Source organism: Ictalurus punctatus, chromosome 14, assembly GCF_001660625.3.
Source record: "Ictalurus punctatus breed USDA103 chromosome 14, Coco_2.0, whole genome shotgun sequence".
NCBI classification, from domain to species: Eukaryota; Metazoa; Chordata; class Actinopteri; order Siluriformes; family Ictaluridae; genus Ictalurus; species Ictalurus punctatus.
The window spans coordinates 16,877,902-16,897,561 of NC_030429.2; the positions used below are offsets into that span (position 1 = coordinate 16,877,902).

General features: G+C 41.4%; 1 protein-coding gene across 12 annotated transcripts in view; it reads right to left on the reverse strand.

Moving 5' to 3' along the window:
* Positions 1 to 19,660, reverse strand: part of tjp1b (tight junction protein 1b) — a 46,497-nt gene that overhangs the window by 6,109 nt on the left and 20,728 nt on the right. For 3 of the 12 annotated variants that reach the window (XM_053685537.1, XM_053685547.1, XM_053685546.1), the window contains exons 2-21: positions 17,051 to 17,107; positions 16,093 to 16,217; positions 13,705 to 13,807; positions 13,161 to 13,485; positions 12,864 to 12,967; positions 11,501 to 11,669; positions 11,229 to 11,373; positions 8,706 to 8,833; positions 8,247 to 8,352; positions 8,005 to 8,155; positions 7,331 to 7,439; positions 6,954 to 7,173; positions 6,564 to 6,748; positions 6,284 to 6,379; positions 6,028 to 6,110; positions 5,700 to 5,910; positions 5,422 to 5,522; positions 3,155 to 3,511; positions 2,101 to 2,331; positions 41 to 964 (exon numbers count right to left, since the gene is read on the reverse strand). In XM_053685537.1, coding sequence (XP_053541512.1) covers positions 41 to 964; positions 2,101 to 2,331; positions 3,155 to 3,511; positions 5,422 to 5,522; positions 5,700 to 5,910; positions 6,028 to 6,110; positions 6,284 to 6,379; positions 6,564 to 6,748; positions 6,954 to 7,173; positions 7,331 to 7,439; positions 8,005 to 8,155; positions 8,247 to 8,352; positions 8,706 to 8,833; positions 11,229 to 11,373; positions 11,501 to 11,669; positions 12,864 to 12,967; positions 13,161 to 13,485; positions 13,705 to 13,807; positions 16,093 to 16,217; positions 17,051 to 17,107 — 3,930 coding nt within the window. Of the gene's footprint in view, positions 1 to 40; positions 965 to 2,100; positions 2,332 to 3,154; positions 3,512 to 5,421; positions 5,523 to 5,699; positions 5,911 to 6,027; positions 6,111 to 6,283; positions 6,380 to 6,563; positions 6,749 to 6,953; positions 7,174 to 7,330; positions 7,440 to 8,004; positions 8,156 to 8,246; positions 8,353 to 8,705; positions 8,834 to 11,228; positions 11,374 to 11,500; positions 11,670 to 12,863; positions 12,971 to 13,160; positions 13,486 to 13,704; positions 13,808 to 16,092; positions 16,218 to 17,050; positions 17,108 to 19,660 lie in introns of all 12 variants that reach the window. The other 9 variants (XM_053685541.1, XM_053685536.1, XM_053685540.1 and 6 more) reach the window with 6 other exon arrangements.

Sequence of the window (19,660 nt, forward strand, 5' to 3'; positions counted from 1 at the left end):
TGTTTTATAAGTGGGGGTGAGGGGGTGGGGGGGGACATACCCTGATCCCTGGCACATCTCCAACCTCCTTGGCTCTGTCTACACTCACAGAGCGCTTGTTCTCAAACATCTTGACCCTGTTGAGAACAGACTGGGGTTTCATGGCAGGATCTTCCTCCTCTGGATCTTCTATGGGTGGAGGAGGCAGTGGTTTAGGAGCTGCATTGTGTACTGGCTCTAGTGGGGACAGCACAACTTCAGGTTTAGGAGGAGGAACTGGAGGGTCTGAATTCAGAGGATCATGTTGCCCTGGTTTGTATCCACGGTTTGGTAGCCCCGGGTTATACGTGGGTCTCAGAGAAGTGTCTCCGTAATACTGCTTAGAAGGGTCGGGGGAGCGTGGGTTATTGATGGGGAAGCCATGGGGCTCTGGTTCATAAGGAGAGCGGGCATCATAGATAGCCGGAGGAGGTGGAGGAGGAGGTTCCTCATAGCGAACAGGCCCTGGTTTTCCATGCCGTGGTGGCGGCCGGTTATCATAAGCAACAGGTGGCTCATCATAGCGAGGCTGAGGAGGGCTATATTCCCGCGTGGGTCCATCCTCATAGGGGGAGCGGGGCTCATAGCTCAGAGTGGGAGGCTGGTGGCCCTGAGGATAGCCTGACCCAGCTGGAGGTGGAGGAGGAGGAGGCTGGGCCGAGGACTGCTGGTCATACTGGGGCCACTGTTCGTCATAATGAGGCACACGGTTGTCATAGTGCAGGTGCGCGTTGTAGTTGTGAGGCTTTGGTTGTGCGTAGCCGCCACCGTCATAGCCGTAAGGCGGGTGGTCGTACTCGCGATATGGCTGTTTGTCCTGGTACACAGGCTGGTGGCTGAAGGACAGAGAGGATGGGGGCGCTATAGATTGTGGCTGCTGGGGCTTCATCATGTGATTTACTCGCACAGGCTCATCCACACTGTACAGATCCTTCTTATACATCTGCTGGGAACAGAACAGCAAACACAGACAAAATGAGTACCCAAGAGATCTAATGCCTTTAAACTGATCTGGAACTAGAGCCAATATACAAAAAGAGAAATAAATCTAATTAGGAAAAAAAAAAGTAATTGTAAAACAAAAGACCACAAGCTGTTCAAAATCAACAAAATGCTCTGTCAAAACAGATCAAATCATCAAACTCTCACACATTCTTTTGCAGAACACCCCCCCCCCCCCCCCCAGCTTATACACTTTGTGGTTATTATGCAATTAACAGGTAGATTTATCTCAGTTTAACATATCTAGATCTACATGTCTATATAATTTGTTAAGAAGCCTTTCAGTAATGACAGCCAAAAGAATATGTATCCAACTACAAAATTTCAATAGTTTGAATAACATTAGGGGAACATTTATTGCTTTATTCATGCCTGAAAAGCTACTTTCCAACTTTCTGTAGCCTGAAGACAGTAAAATTGTTAAAAAAAAAAAAAAGCGCTATAAATTATGCATTTAGAGTGAAACAGTATATGCATTTGATAATTAATCTCTTTATTGACATTAAAAACATTTAAGATGTTATTATCAATAATAGAGGACATTATTTCCTTTTATACTGTCTGCAGGTTAGATTGACATGCAGCTACAGACAACCATTCTTGCAAATCAGATTATGGTCCATTTGCAATTCCTTGTTCTACTACAACATCTACAGTGTTCGGTGGTGCAGCTTCTACTTCTATGACAAAATGTGTACTACTTCTCTTAAATACTACTTCTACAGACAGATCAAGCTAAAAGAAATCTCAACAGTAGGAGCCATGCAAGAGGTAGGAGAGGTGAGAGTGAAGAGACTAATAGTGAGAGGCCTCTTTCCTAGGATCACACAGATGTGCCAGGCCCTCTTCCTTTTCCCCTCACACATCACGTGCATGTGTACCAGTCACCCATACTCTTGAGGTGGCAGAGGCACACACAGCACAGACATGGGTGGGCACAGTACACATGCAGACAGCAGAGTGGAAGGAAATAGCATTGTGCAAGAAACAAGCAGCTTGAAAAGAGTGAGCGAGCGGGGCGGAACCAGGCTGAAGCGGGCCGTGCCCGAGTCCAGCTCGTGGTGATGCTACTGGCGGTACCTTTGGATGTGGGCTGGGCGCGAGCGACTGGTGGGGGTCGTGTGTTGGGGCCTGAGCGAGCTCAGGATCGGGCTGGGACTCGGGTTCTGGGGCGGGAAGGTTAAGTGAGTCGGCCTGAGCGGTTGGCTCCTTGGATTTCGTACCCACTAGTGGTGCGGCGGGATCAGCAGCAGGGGGCGCTGATGCCACTGCAGGGGGGAAGGTGGGCAGGGCCACAGCAGCCTCAGCCTGCTGTGGAGTACGGGGCACATAGGTTATAGACACACGCTACCAAAAGCACATTCCTATATGCACACAAACTGCTCTGTGGGTTTTTTTTTCCATTTTTTACACTAGGTCTTTAATTAATGACACCTCCAGGCTGCTAAATCAACCACAATCAGTACTGCCCAGGAATCAGTATGATGGTTAGCATTATTGCACACAAGGTGGTCATAAACAATAGGTCTTTAACCTTACGGATAACGTTTAAGAAACAGGTTGATAAAAAAATTTTAAAATAAAAACCAAAAACGGACATATCTATTCGGATGGTATTCGTATGTAAGGGTAATATCTGCAACGAAATATTTTCTTTTTCACTTTCATGATAAAACTGTTGCATTCTGAGGACATTACATTTAGAGACCCATAGCAACCGATCTATTAAAGTATCACTTGGTGATTGCCATAAGTGTTTAATAAAGCTCCAAATACAATCTAAAAGAGTCTAAATGACTCATATTGGATAACAAACAAACATACAAATAAATAAATAAAAACTGAAATTGTTAAAAATAAAGTAAATTGTAAAGTGTGGCTTTACCAAAGTGTCCCTTGGAAAATTAATACCATCTGAATAGGGTCTTTAATATATTACATAAAAATGTACACCACATCAACCTGCTGATTTCACATTCCGAGTGCATATATTAGTTCAGAACTGAACTGAAGGTCTAACCAATGAATGCTGAAAACTCATCGCAGGCAACAAAACAGCTTCATGTCTTAGAATTACACCTTCACAAACTGAAGCTTCACCACGGAGCACACTGGCATGACTTGTGTACTGTACCTGCTGGGGAGCAGGAATCTTAAATCCAGCAGGTTCGATGCGGTTCATGGGCTCAGGTTGGGGAGCTGCATGTTGTGGGTAACTGGGGTAAGCCGGCACGTCTTGGATGACGGGTGGATCCTCTCGCACAGGCTCTGAAGAGCGGGTGATTGCAGGCTCGCTGGGTAAGCCCACCTCATCGTTCAAGGTCTCATCCAGCTCCTGGTCTGTATAGGCACCTCCCTCAGTGTCCGTGTCCTCGTAGTCAGACGTGTGACGGCTGTCGGTGCTGTACATGCTGTACTCGCTGCCTGGAGCTGAGAGGTAAGACAAGCGGTCGTCATGGATGTCTAGGTCATCCTCTGGAGCTCCGTCAGCCTGAAAATGATCATGTGGAGCAGAGCACATAACTATGATGCAGGTAGAAAATGAATAGAATAAGTCAATAAAATTTAATTTCTGTGAAAATCACAGCTTTGATTTCTTTAAAAGAAAAGCATTATTTAAGCACCAGCTCAGGGTCTTAATACAATTCAACAGCCAGACTAATCTGTGCTCAGTTATTGAGGTCATTTCTGCTCCTGACTAACAACAGAGTGAGTGTTTTTCAACCCCAATTCCGAAAAAGTTGTGACATGCATAAATAAATAAATAAAAATTTTTCAGTGTCATCTGAAAATTCAACTCACACTGTTCTATAGTGAAGACACATTATTAACACAATATCTGATGTTTTACTTTGTGAATTTATTTTTGAAAATATACACTCATTTAAAATCTGATGACTGCAACACTCCAAAAAAATTTGGGACAGTTGACTGTTTACCACTGTGTAATGTCACCTTTTCATTTAATAACACTTAAGTGTTTGGGAACTGAAGACACCAGTTGGTTAAGTTCAGCAAGCGGAATCTTCCCCCATTCATCCATTATGCATTTCTTCAGCTGTGCAACTGTATGGGGCCTTATTGTCTTATTTTGCACTTCATAACGCGCCACACATTCTCAATCAGCGACAGGTCAGGACAGCAGGCAGGCGATGCTCGCACCCGCACTCTCTGCTTACGCAACCACGCACTTGTAATATGACAGAATGTGGTTTGTCGTTGTCCTGCTCTGGATGGCAGCATCTGTTGCTCCAAAATGTGTATATATCTTTCCGCATTAATGTTGCCCTCTCAGATGTGCAAGTTACCCATGCCATGGGCACTGACACACCCCCATACCATGACAGACGCTGGCTTTTGGACCTGACGCTGATAACAGCTTGGATGGTCCTTTTCCTCTTTGACCCGGAGAACGCGATGGCCGTTTTGTCCAAAATCTATTCGAAATGTTGACTAGTCGGACCACAAAACACGATACCACTGTGCTATTGTCCATCTCAGATGAGACCGAGCCCAGAGAAGTCGGTGGTGCATATGGACAGTGTTGATGTATGGCTTCTGCTTTCCATAGTAAAGCCTTAACTTGCATCTGTGGATGCAGTGGCGAATGGTGTTGAATGACAAAGGTTTACCAAAGTATTCCCAAACCCATGTCAGGATCTCCGTTACAGACTCGTGATATTTTTTAATACAGTGACATCTGAGGGATCGGAGATCACGCGCATTCAGAAGTGGTTTTCGGCCTTGCCTTTTACGCACAGAGATTTGACCGAGATTCCTTGAATCTTTTATGTATATTGTGAACTGTAGAAGGTGAAATGCCCAAAATCCTACTGATTTGTCTTTGGGGAACGTTGTTCTCAAAGTGTTGGATTATTGACACATCTGTTGGCAGATTGGCGACCTTCGAGCCATCCTTGCTCTTGAAGGATTAGGCCTTTTCTGGAGGCTCATTATATACTACGATTAGACGATTACCTCACCTGTTTCACAACAGCTTCTTATTTCAACTTGTCATCACTATTACTCGTAAATTGCCCCGTCCCAACTTTTTTGGAACATGCTGCATGCATCAATTTCAAAATAAACTTTATCTTCAAAAAACTATGCAGTTGATTAAGTAAAACATCAAATACCTTGTCTTCATACATTTTTTGTTTAAATACAAGTCAAAGTACATTTACAAATCACTCCTGTTTTTATCAGCATTTTCCATACTGGGGTTGTACAAAAAAACAAATGTTTCATGGAATTATTTAAAGTGTTTTCACTGAAAGAGTAAATAATAAATTTTCTCAAAGTATGCACCCCTTTTAATCAAGCCACTAAAATGAGGCTTCATTTTGACACTTCATACTTATATTACTTATATTATAGCACTGAAGTAAAACATCTATTTACCTTGCCCTCAGAAACCCAGACCAGCTGGTTCTGCTGTTGCTGGATGGTCTCTTTCAGAGCTCCATACCACCCATCATTCATGTTGTTCAAATTAATGGTGGCTAATTAGAGAGAGGGCAAGAGACAAAGAGAAATCAACTGTGCCATCAATCTTAATTGGATCACTGCTAAAATAAATAATAAAGCCAGCATCTGACACTTGCTGGAATCTTCTTTCAGAAGCTAAGGAGAAATGGAGTGGTTATTTAAGTGATAAATTCTGCAGTCTCTGCACATACTGGTGAAGAGATGGTGGTTGTTCTTTCTCAGTTTGAGGGCACGCTCGTACAGTTTTCTTGCACTCTTTCTGGACTCAGGACACAGCCTGGTCCTCATGTTCTTCACACCCTGTTTGCTGTCTGGGTTCAGAAATACCACGATGGGGTACCACTGGGCATAGTTCAGACGGTCCACAGCATTCGGGGTGATGTCCAACACTGCATGCTTATCCTACCAGAGGATACATAGCCCAAGGGTGAAATTTAGTATAGGATCAGCAAAGAACCAGACTGTAGAGTTAATCTACAGCTAAGTGTTATATGCTGTGGTAAGCACTCAGATACTAACTCTATCAATAATCTGTTTAATGGTATGGAGACGGATGATTCCAGAACTTCGCTGGTCTGTGCCTGCATCTCTAGGCTCACTCTCTGAAGACAAGACACAGTGTTAGGCCATAAAAGTTACGATTAATGAGATGTTTAAATCAACTGCGCTTACACTGTATATTTGATATACACTATATATGCATATCGCTGTCTGTTGTTCCAAGGGTATTATAATAACAACAACAACAACAACATAAAATGTAAACCATGCTCACTGGCAAGCTCAAAGACGTCTGGTTCCTCCCTTGAAAGTTTCTCTCGGGCAACATCAGCAATGGGACCAAACACTACTACAGGTCTCAGGAATCCAGCTAATCATGCAGGAACAAGAACAAAGCAGGTCAGTGCAAAGAAAACCCCAAAAAACATCACAATACAAATACAGACAAAACAAACAAAGAGAGATACACTGCAAGATAAATCAATACTCTGCCAAAAAAAAAAAAAAAAGTAAGTAATAAAGAGGCCAGACACAGCCATAGAACAAGTCCTCACCTTCTCTGAGTACTACTCTCTCATAAGCGGGGAATTTTGTCTGGACAGGCTGAGCGGAGAGATCCTCTCTACTTTTCCTCAGGTTCCTCTTGGAGCTCCTCAGGCCACGGAACCTCCAGAAGTCTGCCCTGTCCCCTCCTGCTGTCTTAGGAAGCGTGTACTGCACACTGGAGAGCTGCTCCGCTCTGCAGGACAGAAAACAACACGAGGATCCGTATTTGATTCGACTAAAACGTATGAAATAAAAAAAAATGTCCATCTAACACGCTACAAATCATCTCTGTGTGTTATTGTACATGTGATCTCTTCTACCTCAAACTATTGTCTGAATTTATAATATTACAAAGTCACAAAAATTACTACATGCTTTTACTCTAGATTACTCAGTACCTGTTCTTGTTGGGGATAATGCCCCTTTCCACCTCCTGGTGATTCTTGCCAATTCGAATGGCAAGCCAGGAACCCAGCTTGCCGTTGTAAAGGGTATCCACTACTCGGAACACCTCACCCTTATTAAAGCTCAGGCCGTACGGAGACTCTTTTTCATACTCAAAATGAGTCCGGATATAAAATGAGTCGCCCACGTCTGACTCTACAATTCGTCTGTACACTAGAGAGCAAAGAGTATGTGTAAGTGCAAAAGAGGAGAAAATGACGCTTTGTTATGTCCGTTTTTAATCTAGATAATGAAAAGATGAATAAGTATGTGATTTCTCATTTGATCACAGGAAATTGAATAAAACAGTGAATGATCTCAACATCCTCACCATCTTTCTTTTTCTGGGCCAGAATGGTGACATCATCCCCTTTGGGCAGATCCAGAAGAAACAGCACAGCCTCCTCTCGGATGATGTTTGCAAAGTCTACGTTATTGACCTATGGAGAGAACGTCAGAAGGATTGTCCCTCGATCACTGATCTATCAACAAGAGTCTGAAAATAATGAAAATACAGCAGCCACAGAAAACTCACAAAAACATGGAAAACACAAAGTGAGTGTGCCTTATAGAGAAAGTCACTGTTCATTGTTCTCTAAAAGGATTCAGAGTGTGGGAGACGTACACAGGAAGGCAATTTTGGCAGCCAGACAAGAGAACAGCCCATATCACTGGGGAAACCACCAAGAAAGTAAAAGCATTTTGGTACAGGCTAGGTTTAAGAGCATTTACACGGCAAGTAAGGCAGAGCTCGGGAACCGAGCCCCCATAAAACTAAGGCTGCCATCACACAACCCATAAAAGTAGGTATAAAACTTGAATACTAAAAAGAACTACTCATCATTCAACAGAGCTAAACTATCATTAAGATGTGTTAGGATAGAGAAGAATACTTCTAGTCTACCGGAAAATGAAGCATATAATGAATGCTAATGTCTCTACAAATTCACAAAACGTTTGCGTTAAATGATTTATATTGGGCACGAGACAGTCAGGAGGCCTCACCCTGAGTATCTGGTCTCCTTCCTCGAGGCCTTCTTTAGCAGCAGGACTGTCCTCCAACACGCCAGCCACAAAAATGCCCACATCATTGCCGCCAGCCAGCCGCAGCCCCACGCTCTCACCCTTCTTAAACTTTACCAGCTTCATACTAGGTCTGGAGAAATAAAGTCCGGACATTAAAAATCCCTGCAAGTGACAAGTTGTTCCTCAAATCTGTGCATGATTATGAAGAGGAAAAAGGGTACCGCAGAATGCTGTCATCATGGGCTACACTGGGCACAGGGGCATCCGCTGGACTGACAGGCAAATCCACATCAGGCTGGCCAGGCTGAGCATACACAGGCTTTGGTTCTATGAAGACCAGTAAACATGTTCACACACACACACACACACACACACACACACACACACACACAAACCCACACAAAGTGGCTTCCCTGCTAAAAGAGGTCAAGTCACCACCCGGCAGGATGCTACAGGCAGGGAGTGTCAAAACTGATAAAAATCATACTGCACACATCACTACTGTGCACTCACACTCTTCAGTCTCATCTCTAAGCTAGAAACTTTTCAATGCTTCGTAGCAAATTCATCTGGTAAAAACATTTTTTAAATTTGATTTTATATAAACAATTACATAAAAGTACTAATTGCAACAAGCATGCTGGTGATGGGTGGGTTAGGGTGTTGATCTGAACTCTGACCTGGCAGAGGGGGGAGCTGTTTCTCCTCTCTGGTCCCAGTCTGTTCCAGTGATTTATGCGTCTCTTCCACCATTTTAGCAGGCAAGGGGAGTGGCTTTGAGATGCGATCCTCATCACGGCTCCTGTGACTGCAAGCACAAGGACGAGGTTTTGAGTTAAGACGCAGAGTGATGCTTAGTTTTAGTAAATCAAAAATACCAAGCTACCATAAAAGTACCACCCACAATACCAAGCTCCATAAAGACTTAAAAAGCATATACACTTAATGTATATCTGTACTAATAAGCTGTGTTGAACGAGCAGCAAAGAATTAGCAAGTATGACTTTTCCACTAAGCATATTTAAGGATTAATGCATGCCTTTTGGCCTGAAAGGCAGACAACATAAAAAATAAAAACCACATGCCATTCCTTCACTATCAACGCAATGCACACACTTAATAAAACACGAACGAGAGAGAGAGAGGGAGAGAGAGAGAGAGAAAGAGAAAGAGAGAGAGAGAAGGACAATGCATCTCTACAGCAGTTAGGTAGTCTTGAAGGTCACAGCTGTGCTTTGCTCCTCCTTTGCTGGGCTATATTTAGACCAGCCCATCTGATCTGGAGTGATAGAGGATGATAGGAGAGAGAGAGAAAGAGAGAGAGAGAGAGAGAGAGAGAGAGAGAGAGAGAGAGACACACACACACACACCACTCCAGGTGCAGTGTGTGCACTGGTCCTGAGTGCTAAATGAGAAAATGGCCCTTGAAAATCAGCACATGGCCACAGAGAGCCAGAGTGTGACCATTCAGTAACCTTTAATGTCATAGCGGGCACAGGGAGAGCGGTGTTTATAGACTGCAAAAATAAACCCCATCTCTCCTTTACTCCCCTTTCCTGTCTAATTGCAGGCAGACTCCACATGTGGCCTTGTTTAATTCATGATGCTGATGAATATTCGTCCCAGCAATTAGTATGGTTCAGTAAAAAAGGGCTGACATTGAGTGTAATGCTGTGTTCACATGGCAACTGTTTTAAACAAACAAACAAATAAATGCTGTCCTGTCTGTTGTCATGCTACACGACTGTTGCGTTTAGTGGAGAGATGACCACCATGGTCAGATCAAAAACGATAAATGCGGTGTTATTTGCTATAATGGTTCAGTGGTCGAGAGCTTTTATTTGGAATACTACCAAATTGTGGAAGAGAAAACGAAAGTTCACACACCATGTCTGAGTAATCGAAATCAATTGTGAATTTGTGCTTAATTTTGTCTAAGCAGGTTTCTTTCCCTTGGGGGGTGGGGTGGGGGGTGGCAATAACAAAAAGTTTCTCTCATCACTTACAGCCTGTTCATAGAATTTGTGACTTCTGGTGGAAGGTTTGTTCAGAGACAGTTTTCCACTGCTGTTTCACTGAAGAAATGAATGTACAATTTCTGCCAACATTAATGCCCAAACATATATTTAAGTACATATAACGTTACAATTTTGTGGGGCTGTATGTGGACCAATACCATTGGGAAATTTGTCTTGTTGTTGCTGTTAATAATAATGATGATGATAATAATAATAATAATAATAATAATAATAATAATAATAATATCAATCAATCAATCTATTATATTAAAGTTTTATTCCTCTCCATGTGTCTAAAATTGAAACTGTAGCTCAAGTAAGATTTCTAAAGGGTACACACATAACCAGTGAGTTAAGCTGGGAAAATATCCTTCTTTGAGTGTAAGGGGAGAGAGCAAAAAGGAGAGGGAGGGAGAGAGGGGAAGGAAGGAGGACAGAGACTGTCACAACACTTTAAAAACACACACTTCCGCCTCTGCTAACAAGCTGGTAAAATAGAACCAGGCTAAAAAGCAACCATGAATGAGCATGTGAGGAGAGAAATTCTTAATTAAAAACTTTCCAGGGCTACCCCACATGGCAACCTCACATTTAGGACCGTATATGGATTAACCAAACTCAGAGATTAACCTCTTTACTTTGAAATTTACAACGAACAGAAATGGCCCATCAGTTAGGAGTTAGGGTAGTTTGATCAGTACAGTACTGAACAATAGCCTCAGTGCTCAAAACAATGATGAAAAGGAAGTTCGATTAGTTGGTAGTGCTCGAGTCAAATCATCTACCCATCATCGTCTGTTGGGATGCTTTCAAACCACGTTCGATTCACTTACACTGGCTGAACTCTGTGCCCCAAGAATCGCGTGGATCTGATTTGAAATATTAATAAATTAAATGAATAAATTAGTAATAAATTAATAAATTAAAATGCACATGAAAACTTTTTTCAAGGATAAGCTTGAACAATTGCATTACAACGTTCAACCTCCTGCAATATGAAACAGCAGCAGGAAAGCTAGAAAATAAAGGGAAGAAAGAAAGAGAGAGAGAGAAAAAGAGAAAAAAGAGAGAGAGGGAAAGAAAGAGAGAAAGAAAGCAAGAGAGAGATAGAAAAAGAGAGAGAGAGAGAGAGAGAGAGAGAGAGAGAGAGAGAGAGAGAGAGAGAGAGAGAGAGCGAGCACAGACCTGCCATTGCTGATTTGTGGAGGGGAATGTCTGGAATGGTCTGAGGGCTCCGAGCGCCGGTCTGGCGAGCGAGAGCGACTGCTCTTCTTCTTGTCATGGGACCGGTTTGAGTGATCAGACGCTACTGAGTGGATATCTGAAATATCTGTCACCAATAACCGCAAAACATTAGCTTTCACAAAAAACAAATTACATACTAACACAAGTGAATACTCTTCAGATAAAACACTCATTCAAGACACACATTAAATGCTAAAATAGCATTTACTAACCATCTCTATCGGAAGCATTGGCTGAGGGGATGCTGTCATCCAGATCAGGGATGTTGAGCAGCGTGGCTCTCTCATCTCTCTGCACAACCATCTTCAACTTGCCCTTCGACCTTTCAATCAACTTCTTAGCATCTATCAGGGAGAGGTTCTCAGTCACTGTGCCATTTATCTAAGAAAAGAAGTTATAAAATCGTTAGGAGACTTTTTACACTGCACAAATTTATACTCAATGATCTGGATGAGGTTGGAGTTTGAGCTAGTTATTTTCAAAACTTCAAATGCAAACAGAGTAGCAGCACGCATTCTGGAACTGGTTAAAATTAATCTCAGTTCAAAACTATGTGATGATATAGAGTGGTGATGATCGTTAATATTGTTGATATACCTGGAGGCCAGAAGAGATATTTGCACATTATATTCACTAAATCAGTGCAAAAAAAATTAAATAATAATAAATTTTAAAAAAAGCACAGAAATGAATGCACCACTTTCTGTGTACCGGGCATACCCATGCCACATTTGTTGCAGAGCAGTTGTGGCATGCAGCACATGCTGCATCATTTCTGGTGCTTAATACCTGAATATTGACAACCACATAAAAACACCTTCTTGATGGCCACCACGATTTGGGCGTTTCTCCATTTTACAGAACTTAGAGTTTTTCCTCTGAGCAGACATTTACTGGAGCTGCCAGAATATGAGGAGAACTTCAAATGTTACACAACATGTTCTGAACTAAGAATAAACAATCCAGCATTCGAGTTTCTTAAAAGCTCATAACCAAGAGCCCTTGAGACTATAAATAATGGTGCTCTTGGCCACTATACAATAAAAAATGTGGCAAAAAAAATGGTTGAAATCCCAGTGAGAAAGAAAAGACATTGCGGACCAAAGTCCCTTTTTTATTCAACACCAAGTAAAGCTCAAAGCTATTGCTCTGGCCCATTTTAAAAACAGCTAACTATATGCACTTGTGAAACCTCTCAGATTTTCTTCAGTACACAAAAGCTTATAATCATCTAAAAACACACCCATAACACAGTCACATAGGCAATGTTCTAAAAATGTGTGCTCGCAAGTACACTGTGTATTTTTTTTGTATTTCGTTGTATACCATTGTATTTTACGTTTCTTACACCCCCCCTCCCCCCCATTTGTAACCTTCACAAGACACTGTACAAATATTATAAGGCATACCAAGTTGGCACACAGCATCTAATCGTTTTCGTATTGTTTATTTTAAGCAAAAGCATCAAAAAGTCTCCTTAATCTCAGAATTAACGTCATGCTCTCTTCTTGACCATCTCTATCATCTAATCGTAGTTTACCAGACTGCTCATTTCTAGCGGTCGTGCCCTCTCACCTTCAGCACCACATCACCTTCCTGGATGTTGCCGTCCCTGGCAGCCAGGCTCTCGGGAGAGATATCCTTCACAAAGATGTGGCTCGCCAGGCGAAGGCCATATTCTGCTTATGAGAGTGAAGAGCAGGAACACAATTGCGCGCCATGTTAGTATATTTATTTAGTAATATTCATTTGTCCTTTTTGTTAGTCACTAATAACATACTTTATTTGTATTTGAACTAAAATTGAGTGGTTTTGGCTTCCAATGAAAGAATAAAGAGAAACTAATGGCCAGTCTGACGTTGTGAAACCAACCTTCATTCTTGCGAGACTTGACAAGTGTGACCTTGGCTGGACGGGAAGCCAGGTTGGAAGAGACAGAGTGGCGCTCCGAGCGTGGAGACAGACTCCTGTCTCTGGAGGCGCTTCGCTCTCTGTCCCGCTCCCTTCGCGTGCCCTGTCGCTCTCCTCTAGCACTACGTCGTCCGGAGGCCCCGCCCCCACCGTACCCGCTCCGCCCACTACGTACTTCATAGATCTCATCTTCATAGCTGTCATCATCTTCATCATGCTCAGACATGGTTTCTCGCTCTCCGTGACGCCCGGATGGGACCTGAACCTTCCTCTTTCGTCTGATGGTCTGAGAGGGAGAGAAAAAGAGGGGAACAGTGCTCAATCAGTGACTGAAATCTAATCTCGATGTTCAAGCAAATTAAACTTTTTTGTGTCAGGTATAATTAGTTTTGCTCCAAAAGTATTTCCTCTTGACATTTTCCATATTATGCATAATAATAATAATACATTTAAACTGAAGCACAGCTGTACAGGAAAACAAACCTTGCACACACTAAAAACTTACTATTTTTGCGTTCTTTCCACTTTTCCGCAGCTGCTGCACCGCATACGCGTGCTCTACATTGTCCATGGAGACGGAGTTAACCATCACAACTCGGTCATTCTCCCTGTGAGAACATTACAAAGCATTATCAATTTTTATGCTTGATTAAATAACAGGCAGCACTGCCTAATGCGAGCCATGTTCTACAGGAAAGGACATTTTATCCCTGATTTGCCTGCTTTCATATTATCGAAATCTCAAGTGAACGTCCAGCTTGGGAACGTGAATAGAACTGATTACAGGTGCGACATACTGGTGTGAGAGGGAAAACAAATCAATTCTAAGCATTCTTGAACTTGCTCAGACATTAAAATATTATAGATTTTTACTCTGAAAACTTATACAAGTCTTGTGCGAGATGATGAAGTAACTGAATACATATACACATACATATATACACACACATATATATATATATATATATATATATATATATATATATATATATATATATATATATATATATATATATATATATATATATATATATATATATATGTATATAAATATATATATTGATATATAGAGCTAGGAATATAAAAACGCCCAAGAAACCACCATGCCCTTGTGAAACTCAGAGTAAAACCCAATCCCTCCTGGCATTTTTCAATACCATTACAGAAACATTGAGTATTCTGCCAACAGCAAAAGTGCTCCAGTGTTTTGTCAGGTTCCACATTTCGGTGCTACCTAGGCTGAAAATGTTAACTAATGTAATAAAATAACATTTGGTGAGCTAGTCAAGAAAATTAATTCAGATTAATTCCTGGGGAGTGGAAAACTTTATGCAGTCATGGTCCATATTTTCTTCCAAAGAAGTTTCTGACATAGCACATCATGTCTGTGCCATCTATAAAATGTCAGCACATTGCTGGACAACGTTTCAGCCATGAGGCATGTTCTGTCTTCAGAACCTGCCTTCATGTTCTGCCATGTAAGAGATATTATCCGAGTCTGACTATTGCTGAAATTTTCCCTTGATATGTCTACCTATTAAGTGACGGCACATTGTGCTAGCAGGAGATTTACGTCAGCTCCAGAATTATTGGCACCCGTGGTGCATATGGGTTTAAAAATGTTAAGGAGAAAGTCTCTGTGATCAGTTAGCTTAATCTTGCACTGAAACAAGAGAAAATTAAACCTTTAATTGATAAATTTATTTTAAAAATAAATAAATAAAACATCCTTATCAAAAATACATGCTTTTTTTTTTTTACTTCTTACTGAATGGTGGAGGATCTGTGGTGTTTTTCTGACTGGAATGAACAGCACTCGCTATAGTTACAGTACTGAGGTGTATCAGACCAGTACATTACATTTTAACATGCATGCCAAACGAAAAATTTTGCTTTGCAAAAGTCAATAGGAAGTGTTTTCTTTTCCTCTGGTTGTTCGTCTGATATGAATAAAGATTGACAGCCTGGAAGCATAATCAGTTTGTTCTGGGTGGCCAGGCCAGCAATTTGTGAGATGGTAACTTGAGTGGCTTCTGTTATTAGTGCATGACCTACTTCAAGTCGCTTTATGTTACATTGTGCTACAAGCAAGTTTGTGATATTTCAGGCAAGATTTGTTACAGTATTGGATCAGATTAATTCTTTTTCCTCCCTCTAGTATCAAACACCTAGCATTTACCAGATGCTGGATCACTGCCATCTCTAATGTCTAGCTGTTATATAATAATGGGATTTCTTTGTTGTTTTTATGCCTATAGTGACTATGTGTTTGATACACCATGCTCGCCCAATAATCTTATGTGCCCAGAAAGAAGAAAGTCTGTCACGTAGTGTATGCAAACTATAAAGTATAGCGCAGGAGTCGAGCATAAAATTTTATTTTACTTAGTTGACCAACTATATTTGGGCTTCAGTGTGTGTTATTTGAGAAATAATGTACACCATCAGTGAAAAGTCTGGAAACATGCTAACAAAAGGGATTTTCTACACTAGAAAAATAATGCAGACATTAACACTATGAATTAGCATATGAAATTATGCACTGAAAAGAAAAGACAACTCAAAACGATCAACAGTAATCACATTTCACACACTGTTCATCTTCTCAATCAGTTTCATGAAAGACCTTCACTCAGGAGGCGTTTCTTAAAAACAACCTGAGCACTATTTATGCTCTACTATGTATGTTCAAGCTATACTTCACTATATACTTTGGCCTTAAAAACATATTTCAACCATAAACCTTTATTCAAACTGGAAGAAAAAAATATATATACACAACGAAAAATTCCAGTTTAGTCTAGTATGTCCAAACTTTTGACAGGTAGTGCATGTTCACAAACGAAGAAGGTATGTGCCAGAAAACAGGAAATAGTGGTGCAGTGTGTCTTACTGCAAGAGGCCCTCTGCTGGCCCTCCCTTTAGCACATCAGAGATGACGATGGACGTCTCTCCACTCTGGAAGTGAGGGTTGTCCCGCCCGCCTGAGATGGCGATTCCAAACCCAAACCCTGGAGCCTGCAGAGAGAAGCCCAAATGGTTACCAGTAGGAAGGAAAATTTTCTCTAAAAGCGGTGCAATTCATTTTTCTGTACTCACAATCCTATTTTTAGCATTATTGCAGCATCGGTTTCCACAATGTAGACACGTGGCGAACTGTGATGAATGAAAAGCTTAAATGTAGGAAATAATAGTGCCACTCAAACTCGCTGTGCGAACATAGAGTCGAATCTCATGCTGTAGACTAGTCTGTGTGAGCAGAGTAGTTCTTTATTAAACTGCCAAAGTAAATATTATTAGCTATTAGGCTTTAAAAAAGATACATATTTCAAGGTCAAATACTGGAAAACAAACTGCGAGAGTGGCAAGTGGCAGATGGCGAGTCTATCTGTAGAGTTGTGATGAAAGGTCTAGGTCCCAAGTTTTCTTTTAATGACCTTAACCAAGTCATTATCCCTTTTTATACTGTATATTTTGTTTATACATACACACACGCACACGCGCACACACCAATCGTGATTTCTGAGGTGTGTGTGATTATGCTGCAAAACCATTTTCCCAACGGGGCCAAATAAAATAACTAACGATTGTGCTTGTAAAATTATTTTTAAACCACTGTTTAAGTAATATGTAAAGTGCAAAATGTACTTATGCACTGTAACATATGCCTCTGTTCTTCCATCACATTTTATTGACTATTTGACTATTCTCGCAATTAGAGTCATTAATGCTGCTTTATAATTTCCTTGACCATTTTATCCAATTAGCCAAATGATGGTTCAATGGAAGACAAGAGCCTGGATCTTTCAAAACATAATCGAGTAAAAAAACAGACCAGCACCAATACCCACCCTGTGCAGAGTTACTGTGTGCTGTTCCCATATTACCGTCTCCTCCATTGCTGCACTCTGCATTAGGGAAGAGAGAGGAGAAAAAAAAGAAGAAGAAAAAAAAAAAAGAGAGAACGAGCAATGCATAAGTTGTGAGATTTACATCCAAATTAACATCCTGCACACCCTGAGGGGATTACACTTCTTAAAATACAGTTAAATCTCAGTAGTAGCACAGCATCAAAACTTGTGTTTATGTTTTCCTTGGGCTCCTATTAGCCGGTGCACGACTGCATGATTTCCCCAAGAGCCTAAATGACCTTGATGTGCTGCACATTGATGGGAAGAAAGAATAATGTGGCAAAAAAAAAAAAACCCTTACATATACTGTCTAAAGGCATAGCTTTTTATTTAGATTAAAATTTACACGGTGTGTGAGCACTGATTTACTCATTTATTTTTGCACCCTTTCTGCAATGCTGCTAACACAACAGAATATGTAAAGGCTCACAATAACAGCGCCATTATATTACAGATCATTAGGTTCAGGCAAACTTTAAAGGGTTAAAGAGAATTCCACTGTTATGGTTTCAAGAAAAGCGATAAACAGACTTTAGCATGAGATGATCTGCAAAGGGCAATGCTCCATTCACCCGGTCAAAACCACCAAGAGACCACTAAGGCCAGTCAGAAAGGATGAGCTGGTATAGTTTGTGCCAGGACTGTAGGCTGCACCTGGCAGGATATCCACATATAAAGTGGTGCTTAACGTCCTTCTCTCTCGCTCTCTCTCTCTCACACACACACAATCTATGAACAGTCATCCCTCATCTTCACACATGCTTCAAAGGGCTTTCCCCAACTACATTCAAGGTGACAACCAAAACCTTCATTTGCAAGACTCCAGTTAGACCAAGCACACAAGCAAACCCCATACTCTCACACAAACTGCAAATAATGACCATATACTGGCAATTCAGAACGAGAGCACATGCAATAACCTTGCAATCTTCAGTCTGCTGTAAATTCACATGGACGGGTTGATAATCAAAGAGGAAGTCTTTAGTAAACACTTCCTTAATGTCTTCCTTTGGCATTGTTTAAACAAGCTAGAAGTCTAAGGGGGAAGCGGGAGACTGCCGAGTGCAGCATACCACAGGACAATGGAATAGCTGTGGCTGAAACAAACAAAGCGAAAAGTATGCAGTTCTGTTAGAGAGCTTTAACTAAGAACCTCGACTGACAGGAACCCATGCATCTCTCTGATGGAGGAGTTCTCAGACCTTCATCTTAGCAGTGGGGATGGGAGGATTCAGTGGGCATTTCTGCCAGGCAGACATTACACACCGCAGTCCATTCCTCTGCCCCCTCCAACCCAAACACAATCACTTAACCAGGCTCTTTCTGCCGTCTCTGCAACACCGCGCCAATAAACCCCTGGCAGGCGAACAGGAGAAGACTGCACGGCTTTACTGTAATTTATCAGCCTCGAGTGGATGTGGGCGATGAAATTAGATGGATAAAAGTAAACGGGCCTTACTAGGTTAAACACAAATTTCTTTCCTTACACTTGTGGTGAACAGTGAATAGCATGCAGCTGTAGTTTTCTGGTGGACAGTGAGGGTGAAGGTTAACACAAGCTTCGTCTGAGAACGTTGAGGTCAACCACACTGCATCTGAATGTGCCAGCTATCCTATTCTGTATGCCAAAAGAGCTTACAGACTCCCACGACTAGCGAGTGGCACTCAGTGTCAGGGGAGAGAGGAATGCCAGCCTTCCCACCTCCAGAGCTGGGCCAAGTATGCTCATTAGACTCCTGGCCATGGATGACTGTGACACAGTCAGGATACAAACCTCCCAGACATAAGGTTGAGTCACTCGAGAGCCCTTATTCTTATATTCAGTTTTATTCTACTTGCCCGTCTTATGGTGCCTATAAAAGAAAGTGTCTGAGAAAGCATCCCTCCTAAATTATCCACGGGACTCTCCCTCTCAGTCAGCTTCTGGATCCTATGAGGTGAGCGCACTGGCCAAATGAGCTCATTCTGGGGACTATTAAAGCATAATGAAGCGTGAGAAATGGATTATTAATGAAAAACAAAACTCAGCTCTAATTTCTAATTCATCAGCTGGTGAAGAAGTGTGGGAAGCTAGAAGTGTGGGAATTGTACTGAATGTACTGCAAACTCAACCGCTTCACCTGTGTTCTATCCAACATGGGGATTTTTAATTATTATTATTATTATTATTATTATTATTATTATTATTATTATTATTATTGATTTCACTGATATCTCCATCTGAATCAGCTTATTTTTTTGACTAGAGATGTAGGCAGTATGGCCCAAATTCATTTTTTTTGTGTTATACATCAAGTATATTCACAAGGCTGCTTTTCAAGCATGCTTACTGAGTGTTGAATTTGAATGCCAAGGTAAAAGGAAAACTGAAAGCCAAAAATTAAACTCTGCTTTGAATGAAAACAAATTCAGATTACCATGTATTTTCATAACAAGCAGCTCTATTAAAAAAAACAAACAAACAAACAAACAAACAAAAAAAACCACCACACTACATATGTTTTATCAAACGTACGCGTATGTGTGACACAGATCGGGCCGTGATGAAAA